The sequence below is a fragment of the Leopardus geoffroyi genome, chromosome E2, assembly GCF_018350155.1.
Source record: "Leopardus geoffroyi isolate Oge1 chromosome E2, O.geoffroyi_Oge1_pat1.0, whole genome shotgun sequence".
Taxonomy (NCBI): Eukaryota; Metazoa; Chordata; class Mammalia; order Carnivora; family Felidae; genus Leopardus; species Leopardus geoffroyi.
In genome coordinates this window covers 50773353-50793519 of record NC_059335.1, presented here as the reverse complement: position 1 = coordinate 50793519, position 20167 = coordinate 50773353, and the positions used below count along the sequence as shown (strand labels likewise).

Here is a 20167-nt window from a genome sequence, read left to right as displayed (position 1 = left end):
GGCAAAGGGGGGGATTGGGCACAGTGACGTTTTCAATGCTGACCTTTCCCCACGGGGGTCCCAGAGATCTCTGTAAGCCAAGCATTTCCAAGTGGAGAGGAGGGATCTACACAATTCAGGGTGTTCCCCAGAGACTCTCGCAGGCTGGTCCAGACTCTTCCAACCAGGGCGCACGGGGTCACCCAAGGCTCTCTTCACTGACAACTTCTAATGCTCCCCCCTGCCTGCTGGGCTGGACCAGCAACTCCTATTTGCAGGAGAGTCAATGGGTGGGAATTAGGAGTGAAGGCAGAGCACAGGGGCTTTGCGGCCACCCCCTACCCCCCAGAACTGAGACCAGGCAAAATTAACAGTTATAATATGTTGTTCATAAGCAAAGCTGGCCTTAGAAATACATAGCATTAGATATCTTTGCTAGACATCGACAAGTGCACTAACAAAGCCAACGAGCAAAAATCTCTATCTTTCCTGTTACCTGACTCCTGAGATGCTGACACCACTGTCTCCTGCTTTACACAAACCCTGAGAAGACAATCATGTTTTGGATGTTTCTGGTCGTAAAAATCCTTATTGACTCAGATGTTTGGGTGATCTTGCCTATTAAAAAATCAGCCTCAACTGTACTTTCCAACAAACAGAATGACTCCTGCTTTGTTAGAGAAGAAACCTTTTAACGAAAGGTCTACAAGAAAAAGAGGGTACCGAGGAATTAAAATGTGTACGAAGTGCCTTTCCATAGGTAGTAAGAGGACTGTTTCTGGAAAAGGTGTGAGGTAAATGGAAGAATAATTGCAAAGAGTGCTTCATGGAATTTCTTGTGGCTCTCCTTAACAAACAAACAGAAAACCTCAGAAAACAAAACCAAGTGGTTTGGCCATACCTATGAAGAGGGGCCTTATTTAAAAAGGATCTCAGTATCTTTAATCTATGAAGATCAGATTAAAAGCCTTGCCGGAACGTGGTGCAATAAATCAGAGGAGGAGCCTGGCATTTTTACCGTTGTATACCATTACAGCCAGGATCCTAGACAAGAGTTCATGGGAAAGTAAAATGGTGGAGCAGACGGCAAATATACCACATGGATGCGGAAGCAGTTTTTCATAAAAGGTATTTATTTGCCAACCAAACCTACCGCTCTGAGATATCACCTTGAAAATCTGATTAATACAGAAGCTATTTATAGTTAGAGATCTCTGGGTGACCTGTACTTCTCTTTTGCCTTCGACATAACTTGTCTTAAGTGCCATAAGACATTTACAAAATCACAGGGTCCTTAAATAATCTGATTAAACTATCTTACATACCCCTTTGGCTTTGAAGCAGGTTTTCCATAGAACAGCATCGAGACTGACGTGTGTTCTTCTAGCTCTTCTAAGAGCTGGACTAGACACCCTCTTCCCTCTGACCACACACTTTATTTACATCTGGCCTAAATCTCCACTGCAGAAATCTGAGCCACTTCCTGGCTCTGCAGCGTCAGAAGAGATCAATGATCCCGATGGGTCATTGCCTCTAAATATACCAAAGCTACTGCTCAGCACAGAATGAGTGAAAAACATCTTCGGGCTTTTAGAAAACTCTTCTAACATAAAAACAATCCATAAACAGAACTCAGAACTTGATTTGGCAATGAGCTTTGGATATAAAAACAAACGTAACGCGGCCTATTAATTACGGAGGGCTGTGGACCAAGTCTGTCTCGAGGCAGACTGGTTCTTCCCATACCACGATGGACGACGAATTTCTGCTGTCACGGTTCCCGCGCCATAACATGTCTGACATAACAAAGTAATGGATAGTAGCTGTAAACTTCACTCAGCCTTTGAACAGTGACTCTGCAGTCATTTTACACTAGGTTAAATTATATCATTCAAGATGTGAGCACATTTTTCCGTGAGAGGTTTTAATGCGATTTCACAATCATGTAATGGTCTTAATTGGGATTTTTTTTTTTTTATGTGTGGAATCGTGACCCAACGAAATCTCAATGAGTTAGCAAAACAACTTTACACCTGCATATCTCCTTTGATTAATGACATCTTGGAGAGATCTCTTTTTGGATAATGTTCAAGTTAATAGTTCTCTTAAAGGAGCTGACTGAGGAATCATTCACTTCGGCGTCCGTACTTACAACCTGTGAACAACATACTTGACAGAGAGATGACATCAGACTGTCTGCCTTTTTAGAAGGAAGACCAGAAAGAAATAAAACGGCTTCCTCTCTGTCCTCCAGCACTCATTTTTACAAAGGAAATGGACCGCAGGAACAAATTTTTAACTCCAATCATCATTAACAAGCATCACTAGCAGATATCAAGCAAGGAGTGTAATTTTTTAGGTAATGACATTAAATTGTACTATGATGACATGGAGACCATCTCGAACCCTCTATTATACTTAACAGACGACACTAACGGAATTCACATCTCACTGCTCTTACTCTGAGCGCTCCCACAGCTCATCACTGGGCCGGAAACTGTTTGCTCTGTTTGCTTTGTGCCCCAAACTCGTGTAGCCACTCTCCTGCCAACCTCCTCCTCTCTTTCTCTTCCTTCAATTCTTGTTCTTTAATAAGGTCACTCACACTATAGCGTAAGTCCCTGATAATGGCTTTATTGTTTACTTATTCCTGGTGCAGTCACATTTTAAAGTAGGCTAGTAATGAAAGGAATAAACAACTGCCTTCTCTTTTTTATTTTAGAAATTATTCTGGTTTTGTCTCTGTACAAAGGTTTCTAGATCTGGCAGCTGATAAATATATAATTTGGGATTTGTGGCTTTCGCTTTTATCATTTGGGTTTGTTTTGTTTTGTTTTTTGAAGTGTAAGCAGAGCTCTGCTTAGTTATGTTTGACTACCAGATGAGAGCAACGAGGGTGATCTTGTTGTCAAAGGATCACATTCATCCTTCCCACCTGGAGCACATCCTCGTGACTACATGAGCCTCTGACAAAATCCCAATGTCCACCATCCCATTTACTCCATAATTAAAATCAGAGAACATGTTTCAGCAACAGGAGTGTTCTCTGGGTTTGGGACACGGCACTTTGATCAATGCTCACGTACTATGATGAGGAGAAAGGTGTTTTCCAGTTTCTAGGTATGGCCAATTCAAAATGGTACTGCTAACTCTCTGGAAACAAAGCCTCCAGAAGGTTAAAGCCATGGTATGCACTGAAGATAGTCTATGACATTCCAACTGTTAAAATACTCAAAAATCAACCTGATGAAGAAAAAAATTTTAAGATTTCTTACTTACTTACTTAGAACAAGATTTCTCCTGTTCTGAGCTGTACTTCTCTTTTAAAACTTGCTTGTGAAATAACCACTATCTCAAGTGTCATCTCACAATATAATTACACAAACAGGACTCAGGTCATCTGATTTTTCCTCACCTCTAGGCACCAAAGCACCTTTTACATAAAGGATTCCTGACACACAGGAAATTGTTCTTACAGCTCTTCGGTAGAGACTGAGTGGCTGTCCTTTCCTTGCTGATGACAGACATTATTTACATCCGGCCTCATCTCCACTGCAGTAATCTGAGGTACCTCCTGGCTCTGTATCCTCAGGAGAGAGGAACAATCACTACTGATCTAGACCTCTAATATGCAAAAGCTACTACTCAGAGTAAGTGAAAATAATCATCCAGCTTTTACTAAAATAAATCATAAAACTACTATAGCATATAAAAGTACTGAGATACAGAATTCAGAGCTTAATTTTATAGTGAAAACCAGATTTAATGTGCTCTGTTGATAGTAGGAGGATCTGAACTAAACTGCTTGGCTAAAGCCTTGACTTCCCCACCACAGCCCCCAACTATTACTGAGCATTATTGTCAAAGTTATTGAGTCCTTAGTCTTTTAAGTATAACAGGGAGTTGGAGATGGCTTCTGTGCTGTCATACTACAGTTTGGTACTGTTTCTAAAATTTACCTTCTTTTTGAGTATCTACTAGTAACCTTGGTTCACAGGACAATCCAAAATTATCTCCATAGTTCTTCCAAAATTTAAGAAATGCATACGGAGAAAGTTGAAAGAGGGAAGAGATGTCCTTCTTTCTGGGTTTCCATCTAATATGGCAGTGAATGGTCATCTCCTTCACTCTTGGCTTGAAAAGGTAGACAAATCACAACTCCAAAAAATATATATAATTGATCAATGTTTATATTCTGCCCCCTTAGAAGAAATATTCAGAAATCATAAGATGATAGAAATATTTTAACTCATTTTAATTTGGAGGGTAATTTGGAACTATTTTATCTAAAGCAACATAGGATACATTATACTCAATCAGATACACAGGAACCTTTTGTGTGATGGTTACGTGTATGTCCGCTAACCATAAGCTCTGTGAGGACAGGTGTAATGTCCACCTTGCCGAATGGCACTCTGCGTGAATATAACATGTGATCACAGACTATGTGCTAAACAAATCAGTGAGCCAAAGGGGCTTGCAAAAAGGAAAAATATATCTGATAAGCATGGGGCCGTGAGAATGTGTCTTGCAGACCTCTAATTAGAGGAGGGTAACTGACCAAGGCCCCTGCTGCTGGGCTCTGAAACCCATCTTTATACTTGGGCCAAGGCCATGCTTCCTGTGGCTGGCTCCCAGCGGTGGCTGATCAGAGCAGGGATTCCTAAGGCAGGCTCGTTCTTGGGAAACAGGAGACTCCTCTGATAGCTGGCTGACCCAAGGGCTCCCCAAAGACTGCTCAACCCTTCTTAGATTGCACAGAGACTTCCAGGATACTTCCGAGTTTCCCTCCCTCTCTCCTTCATTGGAGGCAGAGGTGCGTGCGTGGCCATCTGATGGCTCTGCTGCTCTTGGCCAGCTCCCTCCCCACCTCCTACTTTACAAGTGTTCCCTGAATAAAATTGTCACATGGTTAATTTTGTCTTGGCAACTGCTTGTTGGAGGACCCAGACTAACATAATAAGGAATTTCAAGATTGAGCAACTCTCTGGAAAATTAATAGTTCCATTTTAGTGTCTATTTTACTATAAATTAATATACTACATTAAAATATAATAATATACTACATATATTTTATTGTAAATTCATATACCACACCAAATTTGACCACAAATTATAACTTTCCTTTGAATTACATTAATTCCTTTGAATTAATGATCAAACAGACCATTAGTCCTTGGTCAAGATCCACACCTTAGGCACATGGCATATAAATTCTTACCTATACTTTTAGGAGAATGAGTTGATTCAGACTATAAAGTTCACTGCTCAATTTGGACTTTAATCTTATTTTTCAGTATGAGTGAGATGCGTTTTAATGATATGCTATTCTGGAGTAAAAACATTAACATCTTTAATTCCCTACTAATCTCCCTACTCATTTACAAAAAGGGAAACAAATATTTATATAACGAATGTTATTATTCTACTGTGTCATTAATACAATCCTCCTAATAGAATGCAGATAAGTTTCCCAATTGTTTCATAATATATTTAACATATTTCTACTCACAAAAAGTATTTTCATCAGCAATGCTGGCATTAAATTTGAAGATTTTATTTCCTTAAAACTATGATTGTATTAACATTAGGCATAACTATTACAATTTTCTATCTTGTGTTTTACATTTTTATGTAATGCCTCGTCTCAGACCCTGCTAGATGAGGAACTCCTGAGATCAAGATTTGTTATATTTCTTTGATTCTTTTTATTACTACAGTTGAATTTACATAATTTACATGATGAAACTCACTTGGAATTTTTCAGTTAAGCTTCCAAATATCTAAGTAGCACTTTGCACGTATTTTTTACGTCCACTCTAGCATACTGAGGGAGGACAATGCAATTCACATTTCCCCTGTTTGGAGGATGAGAGCACACGATTTTGGGGGCTAATCACGGTCCTAGAGGGCCTATAAATATTTATAAATTTAACTCTTAACCCGCTCAAGGGCCAATATTTTGATCATTCACCCATGGGTTTAATCAAACATTCTCAAGATTCTGAATTATGTACAGGCAGCATAAGGAATGATTAGTCAAGGTACAAACTGCTACAAAGTTAAAAAAATGAAAGATTCCACTTACTATCTGGGACAAAATATTGCAGGTTACTGTCAAATATCCAACAAGAAATAAAAACCAGGCTACAAGAAGTCCCCTCATCCTCCCAAATAAGGTGAAATATCACTCCTCTTTATAATTTACTTGCAACTAGAAAGAAAACCCTTTCAAAATTTACCGCCCCTCTTTCCGCGTAGTCCCCGTTGGCAAGTTTAAGAAAATGTATATATATTTTGACGTTAAGATGGCAAGAGTACGTTTCTACTTCAGTGCGAATAGTCAGAAGTAACTGTTGGATATAACTAATAATCACAAGGCACAGACACCGGGTTTCGGCAAGAGTGGCTGGCCACCACCACATCTCAACAAGGCAAAAGGCCCCAAGCCAGAACCTAAAGCACATTTACTAATTAGAACAAAAGCCATTGCTCTCCCCTACCTTGTCTTTCAGGCCTAGTCCTGGTTTGATCATTAGATGACAGCTTGTATATTTGGCAGCTGATTGATACAAAGGCTGTTCTTTCTACCTTTCCTTCTATTTTTGAAGTGTGAGAACTGTATCACGTTTCACTACGTGAGAGCACAGTGGCATTACTATCAGAGGGCAGGGCTTGCTCAGCAAGACGTCCCTGCACAGGGTCACCCAAAGTGGACCTGAGAAGGTAGAGTTTCCGCCTCCGTTATCACCGACTTTATAATTAAAACGAAACAAGATTTCTTTCGGCATGATAAATTGGTGTGTGGCCTATGCGTGTGCACGCGTGTTTCCAGTATGACTCTTCTGATCTTTATGCGTCACAATTAGGGAAAGGCTGTTCCTTTCCTTACCTGAAATCCGGCCCAGTACAAGAGACTTGATGGCGCTGAGTTCTGTACCCGATGACAGATGGACTTGTCTCCTTGCGTTGTCATCAATCTACAGAATTGTCACGTGAGAATGCAAGCATCCGCACGGACGCCATTTTGTTGAGGAGAGGACAGAGGGCAAAGGAAGACAAAAAAAAAAAAAAAAAAAAAAAAGATAAAAAATAGGCAGTTTAGTGTGGCCCCAAAGACTGAGAACAACAAATTTTAAAGAGCCATTCACAAAGGTGAATGATATTTTCTAAATTTTCCATTCTATCCTAACAGTGCACCCCACCTTCTGGCCCCTTATATCCCTTTAATTTTCTCCATTGTATGAGAAACCCAAAATTGGTAAAGCTAAAAAATATATAGACGAGTTATTTTCACCTTAATACTTTTACTTAGCTTGGCCCTTTAACCTGAGTCATTCAGCTAAGAAGTCTTCCTCTGTGTAGAGGGCCAAAACGTTCGTGCTTTGCTTCCACAGCTGGTACAGTGAATGATTCCACTGGTTTCATTAGAGCTGCGATGGCCCCACTAGTGGTACATATGATAAGCTAGTCGGCTTTCCCTCCTGAGCAATGTAAAACAAATGAGGAAAGTGTAGCATTTTTCAGTATCCAATATCAATAATATCTTGGACAGAACCTTGATCCTTTCAAAAACGAGACCACATTTGAGGGTCTGTCCATGGTCTGTGTGAGAGCAGCACTGAAAGAATGCCTTCAGTCTATTCATGATCACGATTCTGCCGGCGGTCCTTCATGCTGGGGAATCCTAACTATAACCACTGCTTCTGTTGAGTTTCCTGTATTACCTCTACAAAGAGCACTCCTTCTTCTCTGTTGATCTCTACGTGGTGAAGCTGTCCATCCGCCATGTTTTTGAAATCAAAGTTAACGACATCAGGTTCTTGATATCTGTTTAGCTTGTACCTGATCTGCAAACTTCCTAAAGTAGGGGAGAGAAGTTACAGTTTCATTTAAAATTGTAGTTAAAGAGCTACTTATAAAAACTCAGGAGCACTCTTTTTAGTTAGTAATTTCTGGTGGAAAATTCACGGCTTATTTGGATGCCTCCTGTCCTCATAATTCCCAGAAGTCAGCGCCTATGTCAAACTGCACTATTTTTGAGATCAGGACCACGCATGTTACTAATAGGCAGCCTTTCCTGCAAATCTTGAATTTTTCCCCTAGAAGTCAAATATGCAGTTAAACATAAGCAAATCTCTGAACTAGCTTCTACCTCAAAAAAAAATACACATTATATTATGAAATGCCAAACTACTGTGGGATATTACAATAACGTTGTTTCTATAATCTTTTTAAAAATACATCTACCACTCCAATGACGCAATTGGTTAATGGAATTTTTATAAGCAAATGGAGTTTTACTAAAGATGAGAAATATTTCCAAGTGGTCACAGCCATGGATTTTGGAATGAAATTAGGATGAAATGAACAGTTTTGAGCCAAACTTACCGTGAGACTTAATGCTACTCACTTAGCTGCCTGCAAAGATGCCAATTACTTTATTTCACAGGGTATCTCCAATTTAACAAAGAAAATATCTTAATGTAGAGATATGCTTCAAGTTCAAAAGGTACACAGTGGTGGTAAATATACTTATTAAAGTATATTTAGTGTTCAGTGCCCGTGGGCCATATTTATTTTAGTTGCAATGATATATTCAGGTTTATAAATTTATTTTCCTCACTCAGACAATTTATCTACAGGATTCCTATCTTTAATCTGGATACAGGGAGGAGGAAAATATCCATAAGTGGTTTTCTGCGACAAAGTTTCTGTAGCATACACATATCCTAACCCAGAAGCCACTGCCCTGCAGTAATGTACCAGCATTTCCCATGACAATTTTGTTGCTGATGATTAGAACCGACAGATTACTTTGTGGACATTTTCTTATACATAATGCTAGGTTGTTAACATTCCCCCCCAATGTCTCTACTTTTAATTGATGGAAATATTTATTATATGCAAATAGGCATCTCATTTCAAAATGAACCACAAAATTGACACTGATATTATATGGGATAGTAAAGAGTTTCTAACAATAATAAAATACAGGAAGTATTTTATATAAATAACAAGTTAACATTGAAAATGCGAAATTATCAAAATTATAACAAAACTATCTTAATAATTTTATAAATAATCCTTTTAGATTAAATTCATAGGACAGTATAGGCAGGCTTTTCTTCCTGTTTGCAGTTTGAGAGGCAAGAACATCAGAACGATCCATATTATTACTAATCTAATGTTCTAATTTAATTTTCTCCCTCTCTCTCTCTCTCTCCTCTAAAAAGCACTCACCATTTTTGGCAATGATAACTGAAAGGTATTCTTTATAAAAGGAGCTCACATAAAGCAGTAAGCTTGGTGCTCGCGCTGTTCGGAAGCTAAATTTGATCATTTCTCTGCTCAGCTTCATGTCGCCATGAAACGAAGCAGCGTGGGAGCTGGAATTTTTACTTAAGGAATAATTTTCTTGAAAATTGTAAATCACAGATGAGCCAGATCCAAAATATGCAGAGATCTCTGAAATGACACACACATTTTATGTTAAAAAAAAATTAAATACAAGGATCTTATTCCAGCTATATTGATATATTTTTAATTAAAAATATCAAATTATATAGATATAACAAATCGCCCCAAACCAGAATTAAATGACACAGAATATTAATAGAGCTCTTATGATGGTCCTTGAAATGGCTTTATGCTAGAATTATATGTAATTAATTTACTAGTTCACCTTCTAATTACAAGCATAACGTTCTCCTCTCTGACATCAGACATAAACCAGGATTCTTGACTTTTGTCTCCCTAACCGTCCATTTTCTTATTTAAATTTTTGGTCCCATCTATTATTTTGTAACTAGAATGCACTAGTCTTCCTATAATAGGAAGGAAGGAAGTTTGAGGGGTCCTCTTACCTTCCAGGATCAACAGGCAGAAATGTTCCTTTTTGCCTAAACACTTTCCCCTATTTATTGTGCCCTACGAGAAGAAGCCAAGTCCTGCGTTAATAGGAGAGGGCAGTGGGCATCTTTGTAGCAGTGATCAACATAAGGAACTATCCAGCCTCTTTCAGTTTTACAAAATCATAGTACTTTACTTGTATGAGATTAATATCCCAAATTCACACACACATGCATGTGCACACACACACACACACACACACATATACATGTCTATATATACACTTATATACACATACATTTATGTACATATGTATATATGTTTGCATGAAAATGAGGATCTGGAGGAATAATCAGCACTGGATCCTTGAATCCTGCTTCTCTCCATTACTATAAAAGACCAGTTGTGGGATGTGAGTAGCAGATGATGCTCACGGGGTAACATAGCAACGTCTCTGTTCCTTGGCACTGGAGGACTATTTTGTTTGCTTGTTTTATTATGTTATTATAATGAACCTTTTTATAGTCAATATGATATGCAGAGTAGAATTTCTGACTGCACTTAGCGAGCTTAACTAGAAATCATTTTGATTCAGAAAAGGAAGACAAGTTCTTGGGAAGAAGTGGTTTCCACTCTACCTCTAAATGTGAAAAACCTTCTAGAATGAGAGCAGCAGGGTGTGAGTTGTTTATCACAGGCGCATTTTAAATAGTAACTTAGTTCTGGTCAAAAGTGGAGGACTTTTAACCCACTTTTCATGAAATAATCCCAAATGCTTTCTGTGCAAAGCAGGGGCTGCTTCAATTTGGAGGCAATTTTTGTTAGCCTTCAGTAGCCCAGACACATGCAAATAAAGCAACTGAATTAAGCTGGATGGCAGTTTTCTGTGAGCAACTATGAAAGCATAACAAATGTTTGTGTATTCAGAGAAGTCCATCTAGAACACTTAATACTATACTCAGTCCTTTCTTTCTTCCATGACATAGGTCTGTGAACAAGACAGACTGAAAAATATTCCACTTCATAGACATTGGCCACATCATAGAGCAAAATGCCAGAGTAATCTTTATTTTGTTACACATTCATATTTAATGGAAAAGTAATTTTTATTCTTTTTCAATGTTTGTTTATTTATCTTTGAGATACAGAGAGACAGAGAGGAGTGGGGGAGAGAGAGGGAGAGAGAGGATCCCAACCAGTCTCCGTGCCAGCACAGAGCCCAATGTGGGGCTCGAACTCACAAACCATGAGATCATGACCTGGGTGGAAATCAAGAGTCGGTCGCTTAACCGACTGAGCCACCTAGGCACCCCAAAGTTATTTTTATTCTTGGAAAAAAATATGTTTAGCAAAAAACCGAAAAACAATACTTCCTAAATTTCCTTGCATTATTGACTATCTTCATCAAAAATAACAATAATGCCTTTAAAGATTTTAAAATAGAGAACTGCCCCGTGGAACAGGTTGTTAGCATATTTACTTAAGTACATCAACACGGGATAAATAAAAGCAGATTGAGCAGCTAACACTTTAAGACAATGAGAGGAGGGGCGCCTGGGTGCTCAGGCGGTTGGTTAAGCGCCCGACTTCGGCTCAGGTCATGATCTCACAGTCTGTGAGTTCGAGCCCTGCGTCCGGCTCTGTGCTGACAGCTCAGAGCCTGGAGCCTGCTTTGGATTGTGTCTCCCTCTCTCTCTGACCATCCCCTGCTCTTTCTCTGTCTCTCTCAAAAATAAACATTAAAGGGGCGCCTGGGTGGCGCAGTCGGTTAAGCGTCCGACTTCAGCCAGGTCACGATCTCGCGGTCCGTGGGTTCGAGCCCCGCGTCGGGCTCTGGGCTGATGGCTCAGAGCCTGGAGCCTGTTTCCGATTCTGTGTCTCCCTCTCTCTCTGCCCCTCCCCCGTTCATGCTCTGTCCCTCTCTGTCCCAAAAATAAAAACGTTGAGAAAAAAAAAAAATAAATAAAAAATAAATAAAAAAAATAAACTTTAAAAAAAATTTTTTTAAAGACATCAAGAGGCAACTTTAGAGGATTTATCATGAATAGTTTTAATTTTTTTAAGAATTGAGGCCAATATCTAAGAAATGAAATAGGATTAGCATGAAACAGTTAACTGGCAAAAAAAAAAAAAAAAATCAGAAATGGAAATATTTGGGTTTCAAATAGCTACCCAGAAAATGACTACAGGATGTTTTCTTCATATCGGATGAGTTTTCCTGCGAAGACGCCCCACGCCATGCTTACCCTTCGAGCAGAAAGGCCCCGTATATGCAGAGAAGGTGCAGTCACAAGAGAACCCGCTGAGCTTTTCTCTGCACTTCCCTCCATTGAGACACAACTTCCCGTAGCTGCTGCAGTGGCCTCTACAGCCCGGCTCCACGCCAGGGGTCACCTTAGCCCTCTCTTCCAGGTCCAGGGACATCCCGTTCAACTGCAGAGACCGAATGCAGCCCAGAAAGCCCCTCTGTCTGGTGGCTGTTCCACCTAGAAGGGAAATACTGCAAATGGAAACATGTTCCTAGGCATTTGCTTCAGGATTGAAAGACCCAGCAAAACTGAGGCTTCGCAGGGAAGGGCAAAAGCTGTGGCCTTACAGGGAAGGGCAAGCGTTGGATGAGCCAATATAATTTGGGAAGCAAATTTGTGACAGGATATTGAAAGGATTTAAGAAGATAAAACATTAATTCCATTTTTTCCCAAGGTTGAATTTGTTACACGTTGGTTTTCTAAAAATGATTTATTAAAATAGAAGTCGGAGAGGTTCTCTTTTTTAGTTGCTTTCTTTCAGAGAACAAAATGAGGCTGTATCTTTCATGCAAAGTAACAATGAGATGGACTGATACTCGTATGTGGAAGCTAACTTTGTTTTTGGCAATTTTAAATCAGCATATATTTGTGGGTGAGTGCGGCTCGTTCTTCATATTGAAGCTTGATCCTGATGCTGGTCTGGTTTTAATTTACGAGAATTATGAAAGACACCTTGAGTTCTTCTAACTTGACTGTGCACCGATGGAGTCTTTTGGTTATTCTTCCATCAAAAACATGGTAACTGAGATTATCTGCTTTTGTCTGGCATCTGTCCCAGTGAATTTTTTTCTAAATACTGGTCGAGGGTGGGTCATTTTAAGCTTGGAAAGATTCTCAACAAACTGGGGAAAGGGGTCAATGGAGAGACGGTGGTGTCGCATTTATTGGGTAATACATGACCATATATGCACTTATCAAGTCACCCTGAAGAGGTTTACGATGTCTGAGTGGAATCAGACCCTGACATTCTAGAAACGCCAGAGGCTCTCCAACTTTAAGGAATGTAAATGTCACATAGAAGTCTTCTTAAAAATACAGGCTCGCTCTAAGAAATGCTGATTCTGTGGGCTGGAAATAGGGCTGTGAATGGAAACAATCAACAAGCCTCCCAGGTGCATCATACTCAGGTGGTCACCTGACCACCACATTTTCTGGGCACTATCCTAGTAAGAATGCAAGCTCTAGGAGGATCTTCACCCACCTGTGTGCCCAGGAACCCCCAAAATTAATGCTCCGAACTCAAAGTGGGAAAACAGTACTCTAATCTAAATAGTCTGGATGATTCTACCCAGAGGCATTATTAGATGGTCACGGGTCCTCTACAAAGGAGCTTTGTCAGTGAATGGATGAGGCTGTCTCACCACCAGAATGTTAGACCCACTCCGTACATACTGTCTCTTTCTAGAACATGTTTCCTCCCTCCTCTACCACCACACTTAGCTAGCTCCTGATCTAGCCTTCATTACTTAACATCTCCTTATCTTCAGAAATTAAAGTTGTTGTTGTTGTTTTAACTTTCAGAACCGAACGTTGGAAAGACCCTAAATGAATCGGCCTTTTGTCACCGTGTACCAGGTGTTACATTTCACCACTTTACTTTTGTATATTATCAGAGTCCCACCATTGGATACACTTTGGGGATGGCCGCTTCAATCACACTGCACCCCAGCACACAGGACGGTGCCTGACGCAAAATAGCTGTGCAGTAATTATTTATAATCATACCTAATTGATCAGCAACTGAAAATAATAACTGATATAATAATTCTTAATAATTAGATATTAATAATCAGTTAATGCAATGGCTCGTTAAACTGGATTAGGCCATAGGAGTGGGGGTTGGGTGCTTCAAAGGCTGGAGAGAGGAACATCACTGGCCCCATGAGGTGGCTTGGGTCCCCAAAACTGAGAATGAGGATAAAACCCAAGGAATATTTCTGAATACATTAATTCTATATTTTTGGATAATGAAATACCATGAAGGGGAAAACTGAAAGGAATCCTAAGAATTTGGGGCTCATGACACTGATGGTATTTAGAATTCAGATTCATAGACATAAGGGTCTCCATGCAAACAACTGTACTTAAATTGGTGTATCGAAGTTGTTTCACTTAACATTGTTTGTGCCTCTTCTATGAAGCAAATACAAGTCTTCAGGGTGTGGGTCATACTTGCTATTTATAAATCAAAATGCAGCGTGGTATGCAGCCAGACATATTCCGATTCCAGTTTCCGTGGGCAAGGCAGGGGAAAGGAGTTCACCTCGTCCCAGAGTCTCAGAACAACGGCCAGTCTTCTTGTTCCCTTCCTCCTACATCTACTGTCTCCTTCCATTCTTGAAGCCTCTCTCCTCCCCTTAATCTTAGGACTCCTCCTCTTTTCCTTCCACATTAAAGCTGCCGTTCACCTGTGCTTCAGACCTCCCTATTCTCACACTAACTCATCTCAACAGAACGTCGAGAGCTCAGAGTTAAGTCTTGGACCAAATGCTCTTAGCATCTTTGCTGGAGTTTTCTTTCCTGGGTAAGGAAGCCTTCAGCCTTGCTTTTATCTTTGGCCCAGGAACTCTTTGGAGGAGGGTCAGGTGCTGGGAAGTCTGGATTATAGGTGGATTCCTGGTATATTTAATTTACTTTACGTTAGAGTACTTTAAATCATGATATATATATATATATATATATATATATATATATATATATAGTATATAGTCACATTAAATCATGGTCTGTTAAGCATTTGTCACTCTGTAACATCATTTCCCTGATTTAGGAGTTGATCTCCTTCTGCCAGTGACATCATAAAAACTAAATAACTTGGGAGGCCAACAACTGAATACAATTCCTTTTCGTCTGTCCCAGCTTATTTATTCTTATCTATTTTGTTTTGTTCCAGATGATGAGGACCAAGGGGCATAGAGAATTCCAGGGACAAACCCAGGGGCATAGCTGAGGAAATATTAAAACACACACATTTACTTAGAGGCAGAAAATGGCAAGAATCTACCATTGGCCTTTTATTGTAAGAGAGTCCCTTTCTTTTAACACCAAAGTATGGTCAAAAAAGATCATTTTCATTGTCTTCTACTTCTTAGATCATTTTTGGTTTGGACGGCATTTCGGTTCTACAAGCTCTACTTAGTAGCTCTGTGCTGGGCATCGAGTCTGGCCTGGAGGTTCAGAATTATATGCAACTGACCTTGCCCTCAAAGAGCACGTAATCTAGTAATAGATTCAGACAGGGAAGCACATGATTACCACATGTGGTTAATGATAGAAATAGGTACCTGGTGGACAAGAAGGTCAGAGGACGGTCCCGGGACATTAACAGGAAACAGCCCCCTTCAAATACATGTATGAGATACATATATTTATAATAGTGAGAAGAAAATCAACACCCAGCCCTGTAAACAGGACATCTGAATTGTGAACTTGCAAAGAGTTCATGTTTACCTAACCAAATAGTTTGAAACTACATTTTTAAATTATCAAAAAAAAATGTCTAATTAAACATAAACATATGTGTCTTACAAGTGTGGAGGATTTTTACTTTACCATTAGGTTTCAAGTTAATAACTTCTTATTTTAAGATTAACTATTCTGGAGAACATGGCCAATGTAAATAGTATTGGGCTTGAAAGCTTAATTAAAGATTCCAACAACTGTCCAGGGTTAGAGTAGGTCCAATTAAAATGAGCTGCAGTTTGATTAATTGATTCTGGATGTTTCCACTGAGCTATTATGTTTGGAACTGTCTTCCAATTAATTTCCTATCAATTTACCTGCCATGCTATATCAGATATAATGAATTCTGGAACTTCACAAACACTAGGCATCTTGTGAAACTAATGCCTAACCTTCCTGTGTGAAGGAATAAAAACCTGAATCTGTTCACTTACATAACAATACTGGGATCTGCACCTAATAGGTGTGCTAGGTGATGAACAGAGATGGAGTCCAACCCTTTTATCATGTTCATTACTCTCAGGAAGTGAGTCTAAGTGACAGATGCTATTGTCACGAAATACGAGCTGGCTCTTTCCTATGCCAATTTTTTTTTTTTTTTTTTGGAGCAGGAAGACCTTTAATTTTTTAATGGCAAATTATTTATGTGCTGTGCTTGAATACTATTGAGGATTAATTGGGAACAATGGCATATTTGCCCAGGGGCCTTAGAAAAAAAAGAAATGAAGAACCTCTTCAAAATTTAAAGTTATAGAAACTTGTCTGGCAGAGTACAGGGGCTCTCCCTGACCATGGCACTGTGACAGAGAAAGGCCGCTAAGGCTCTAACCACTGATCAGCTTGGAACAGGAAGGTTGTTGCACATGCATGCAGGGCCCAGGACCAAGTGAGGGGATTAAAGGAAAAACACGGTCTTCTACAGATTATGTATTGGATCTTTAGTCCTGGTCTATTCAGCCATCCTGGGGGAAGGCTTAGCATCGTAGAAATGATGCATTAACGTACAAACCCGTGAGACTGGACCCCAGCAGTAACTTTGCCATGGAATGTTCCTCATTGAGGAAAACCCTAGGAGAACTGGGAGGAGGAGAAAGAACTAGCTCTTCCTTAGGTTCAAAGAACTATTATGGTGGAAATAGGAAGCTGTGAAGCAACAGTATCATAGTGCAGAAAATGCAGGCGCTATTCTCTGAACCAAAGTCAATGGTGAGGACATGCTCTCGTGGTACTGACAGCAGAAAAATGTGGGTCTATTTAGATTTCTTATATGCCAATGCCACAGCACCTCTCTGGTCTGACCCATTTTAAAGAAATGAACTGTTAGTGGTATTAGTCATATTCTCTGCTCTGAAGAGATCCCATCTGAATTCAGATTTCAGTCAACAGTCACCAAGATCTGTTTGCTAAACAGGCAAAAGTAAACTGAGTGCTTTTTAAGCTGATCATGAAAAAGACATCTCAAGGAAGAGAGAACACAATTGAAGTAAGTGATATGATTACATTAAAGAGAAATGTGACTTTCATTGCATTGCACTTTGGTAATGTGGGAAGATACATACTACAAAAGAAAACCAGACTGAAAGAAAAATTACTCAAACATAAAACTATTGCCATTCTCTTCCCATAACTATTTTAGCCTATCAAAAGTAAACTAAAAGTAAAAAGAAAAAATCTAGAATATATTATGATTAATGACTCTGTTCATCAAAAGACACCATTAAGTATATGAAAATACAAGGGCGCCTGGGTGGCTCAGTCAGTTAAGTGTTCAACTTCAGCTCAGGTCATGATCTCACAGTTCGTGGGCTCTGTGCTGCCAGCTCAGAGCCTGGAGCCTGATTTTGGATTCTGAGCTCATGCTCTCTTTCTCAAAAAATAAATGAACATTAAAAGATTTTTTTAAAAAACTAAAAAAAAGTATATGAAAATACAATCCACAGAAAGAGAGAAGAAATCTGTAATAACGTTACCTGAAATAAATCCAAAATTCTTACAAACCTTTAAAAAAAAAAAAAGAAGAAGACAACCCTGTAGAAAATGGGCAACAGATTTGAGCAGCCACGTCACAAAGGAGGATATCCAAATGGTCAATAGCTATCTGGCAGTGTCTTTTAAGGCTTAACATATGCACATCTTATGACCCAGTAATTCCACTGTTAGGTAGAGACGCAACAGAAATACAAGCATATGTTCACCAAAAGACCAGTACAAGGATATATTTGTGATATCCAACTTTGCAAGTGCACAAATGCCCATCCACAGTAAATAAATCTACCTTTGCACCGGTCATGTCAGTTTCCCAAAATATCCCTGAGCGATACTAACGTGCAACCTACGGTGATAACCAAACTTCAGACCTTCGACAGGCTCAGAGTTCAACGTTAACCCTCACGTGTGGCATTTAGAAACTGTTTGCTCTAGAAGCCCAATAAATATTTGTGGATTTGATGCAATTCAAATGCAATGCAAATGACTTATGCATCCATGTCAGGAGTTCTTACTTCTCCTTCAGGTCCTAGTCACAAAGTATTGAGATGGAGTTTGCCCCATTTAAAAAAACCTGTCAGTAAAAGAATTTAGACTGCAAACAAAAATTGCAGAGCTAGTTGAATGAAAATCAATTCAAGGCTAATTTAAGAAGCTTCTAAGAAAAATGCTGAGTTTACAAACCAAAATAGAAAATGACCACTGTCACATTTCAGCTTAAAAAAATGACTGATTCTTTTCTCTCCATCATTTCCGTGGTTGGGGAATGTTTGCGGGTGAATGATAACAGCAATGACTCTTGACATTGAGACTTCATTGTAACAAGGTCAAGGACATATGTTTAATACACCAATTAACATCATGCCACTAAACTTATTTTTTAAGGTAATAAATAGAATGTCTGAATAGGACTTTTTAACTCAGACACATCATAAATCACATACACACACAAAGGACAAAGCGAAAGAATGTGAAAAGGTCAGTAAAGACTCAGTGCCATAAAAAGAACAAGAATGGAGAAAGAACTAGAAGGCTCGAACTAAAGGGTGAATTGCCATTTTTATTATGAGAAGCCATCTGACAGTTGGGATATTTGGGGAAGGAGAGGAGATTGTCACTGCATCGGTGTTCACTGTTTCTAATCACATTACATTCATGTTAAATGTTTCCACTGTCTCATACAAGGCTTTGTGTTCATTATTTTATTACTCCTTCACTTTGCACGGAATCCTATAGTTTGGTTTAGATGAAGATACTTGTTCTAACGTTTGGAACTGCAGGTATTCTTAAAAAACCTTCTGTTCTATCATTCTTTGGTGTAGACTAACAGTTCCATCTCTGAAATGACCATTTCCTTTATTTCCATTTCAATGTCATAGATCATTGTTGCCCAGCTGAATCACGTTTTTATCTTGCTTTCTACTTATTTTCACTGATTTTGTTCAGAAGGTGAAGCATTAGTCTGGCCTCAGAGTTACACTCTGAGATGTGGACACACTTCATGATTGGTCTTTAGAGGAGAGAGTGAAGCCAGCAATGGAGAGAGTGCCGAATCCTACCCACTAGACCATCAGGGAGGTTTGAAGCCAGTAATGGAGAAAACACCTTAGATGTTTTCCATGACATCCCATCCTACTAGTCATTTCTGAGACACCACCCAAAAAAGAAAAAAAAGTAATGTCCACATTGTGGACATACCAACATTGACCAGGCTGTAGTAGCACAGTGAGATGGAGAATATAACTGGAATCAAAATTAACATATATCCAGATATCCACATTTTACTCGTAGGTAAAAGTGTTAAAGATATATCTCAAACAAATATATTTCTACATTATCAAATTTTCTAATGTTTCATATTTGTCGTATTATAAAATGACTTTATTTGGTATTTGAAATACTCCACAATAGTGTTAATGTTTTCTGTCAAATTTGTTTACAAGCAAGAAGGTACATTTCTGGCAAAAGCGACTAAATGCTGGGATACTAACATAATCTATCTTAGAGGGACTAACATTAGCTTAGTCTTACAGTTGAGGAGGGCTCAGTCGGCTGAGCGTCTGACTTTGGCTCAGGTCATGATCTTGCCGTCCGTGAGTTCAACCCCACATCAGGCTCACTGCTGTCAGTGCAGAGCCTGGTTTGGATCCTCTGTCTCCCTCTCTCTCTGCCCCTCCCCCACTTGCACTCTCTCAAAAATAAATAAAACATTAAAAAAAGTTTTTTAAAAAGACGTGTTTCTATATAACTGAAATCACCATCATCACTGTCTGGATTTAAACATTTTTTTAGGAGAAAAAAGTTATACTGAACTATAGACTTACTCTTTATAGTTACATTTATCTCATTAATATATACTGATACCCCAAAACAAATGACAGTCATTATGCACACTTAAGAATACTGATTAGCCATAATTAATTTTAAGAATGATGGGTGAACTACAAATTAAACTCTTGAACTTGTAAGTAAGGGGAATGAAATTACCTTTTAAACTGTGAACCAGAAGATCAATTCTGTTGCATTAGAAGAGAGATTCCTACTCACCCACAGAGTCATGACTCTGGGAACACACTTAG

The 20167-nt window shown here is 39.1% G+C and overlaps 1 protein-coding gene across 5 annotated transcripts in view; it reads right to left on the bottom strand.

Moving 5' to 3' along the window:
- Positions 1-20167, bottom strand: part of CNTNAP4 (contactin associated protein family member 4) — a 255955-nt gene that overhangs the window by 9570 nt on the left and 226218 nt on the right. For 3 of the 5 annotated variants that reach the window (XM_045443602.1, XM_045443604.1, XM_045443606.1), the window contains 4 exons: positions 12078-12317; positions 9223-9447; positions 7707-7840; positions 6872-6959 (listed from right to left, as the gene is read on the bottom strand). In XM_045443602.1, the coding sequence (XP_045299558.1) occupies positions 6872-6959; positions 7707-7840; positions 9223-9447; positions 12078-12317 (687 nt within the window). Of the gene's footprint in view, positions 1-6871; positions 6960-7706; positions 7841-9222; positions 9448-12077; positions 12318-20167 lie in introns of those variants that run through there. The other 2 variants (XM_045443603.1, XM_045443605.1) reach the window with 2 other exon arrangements.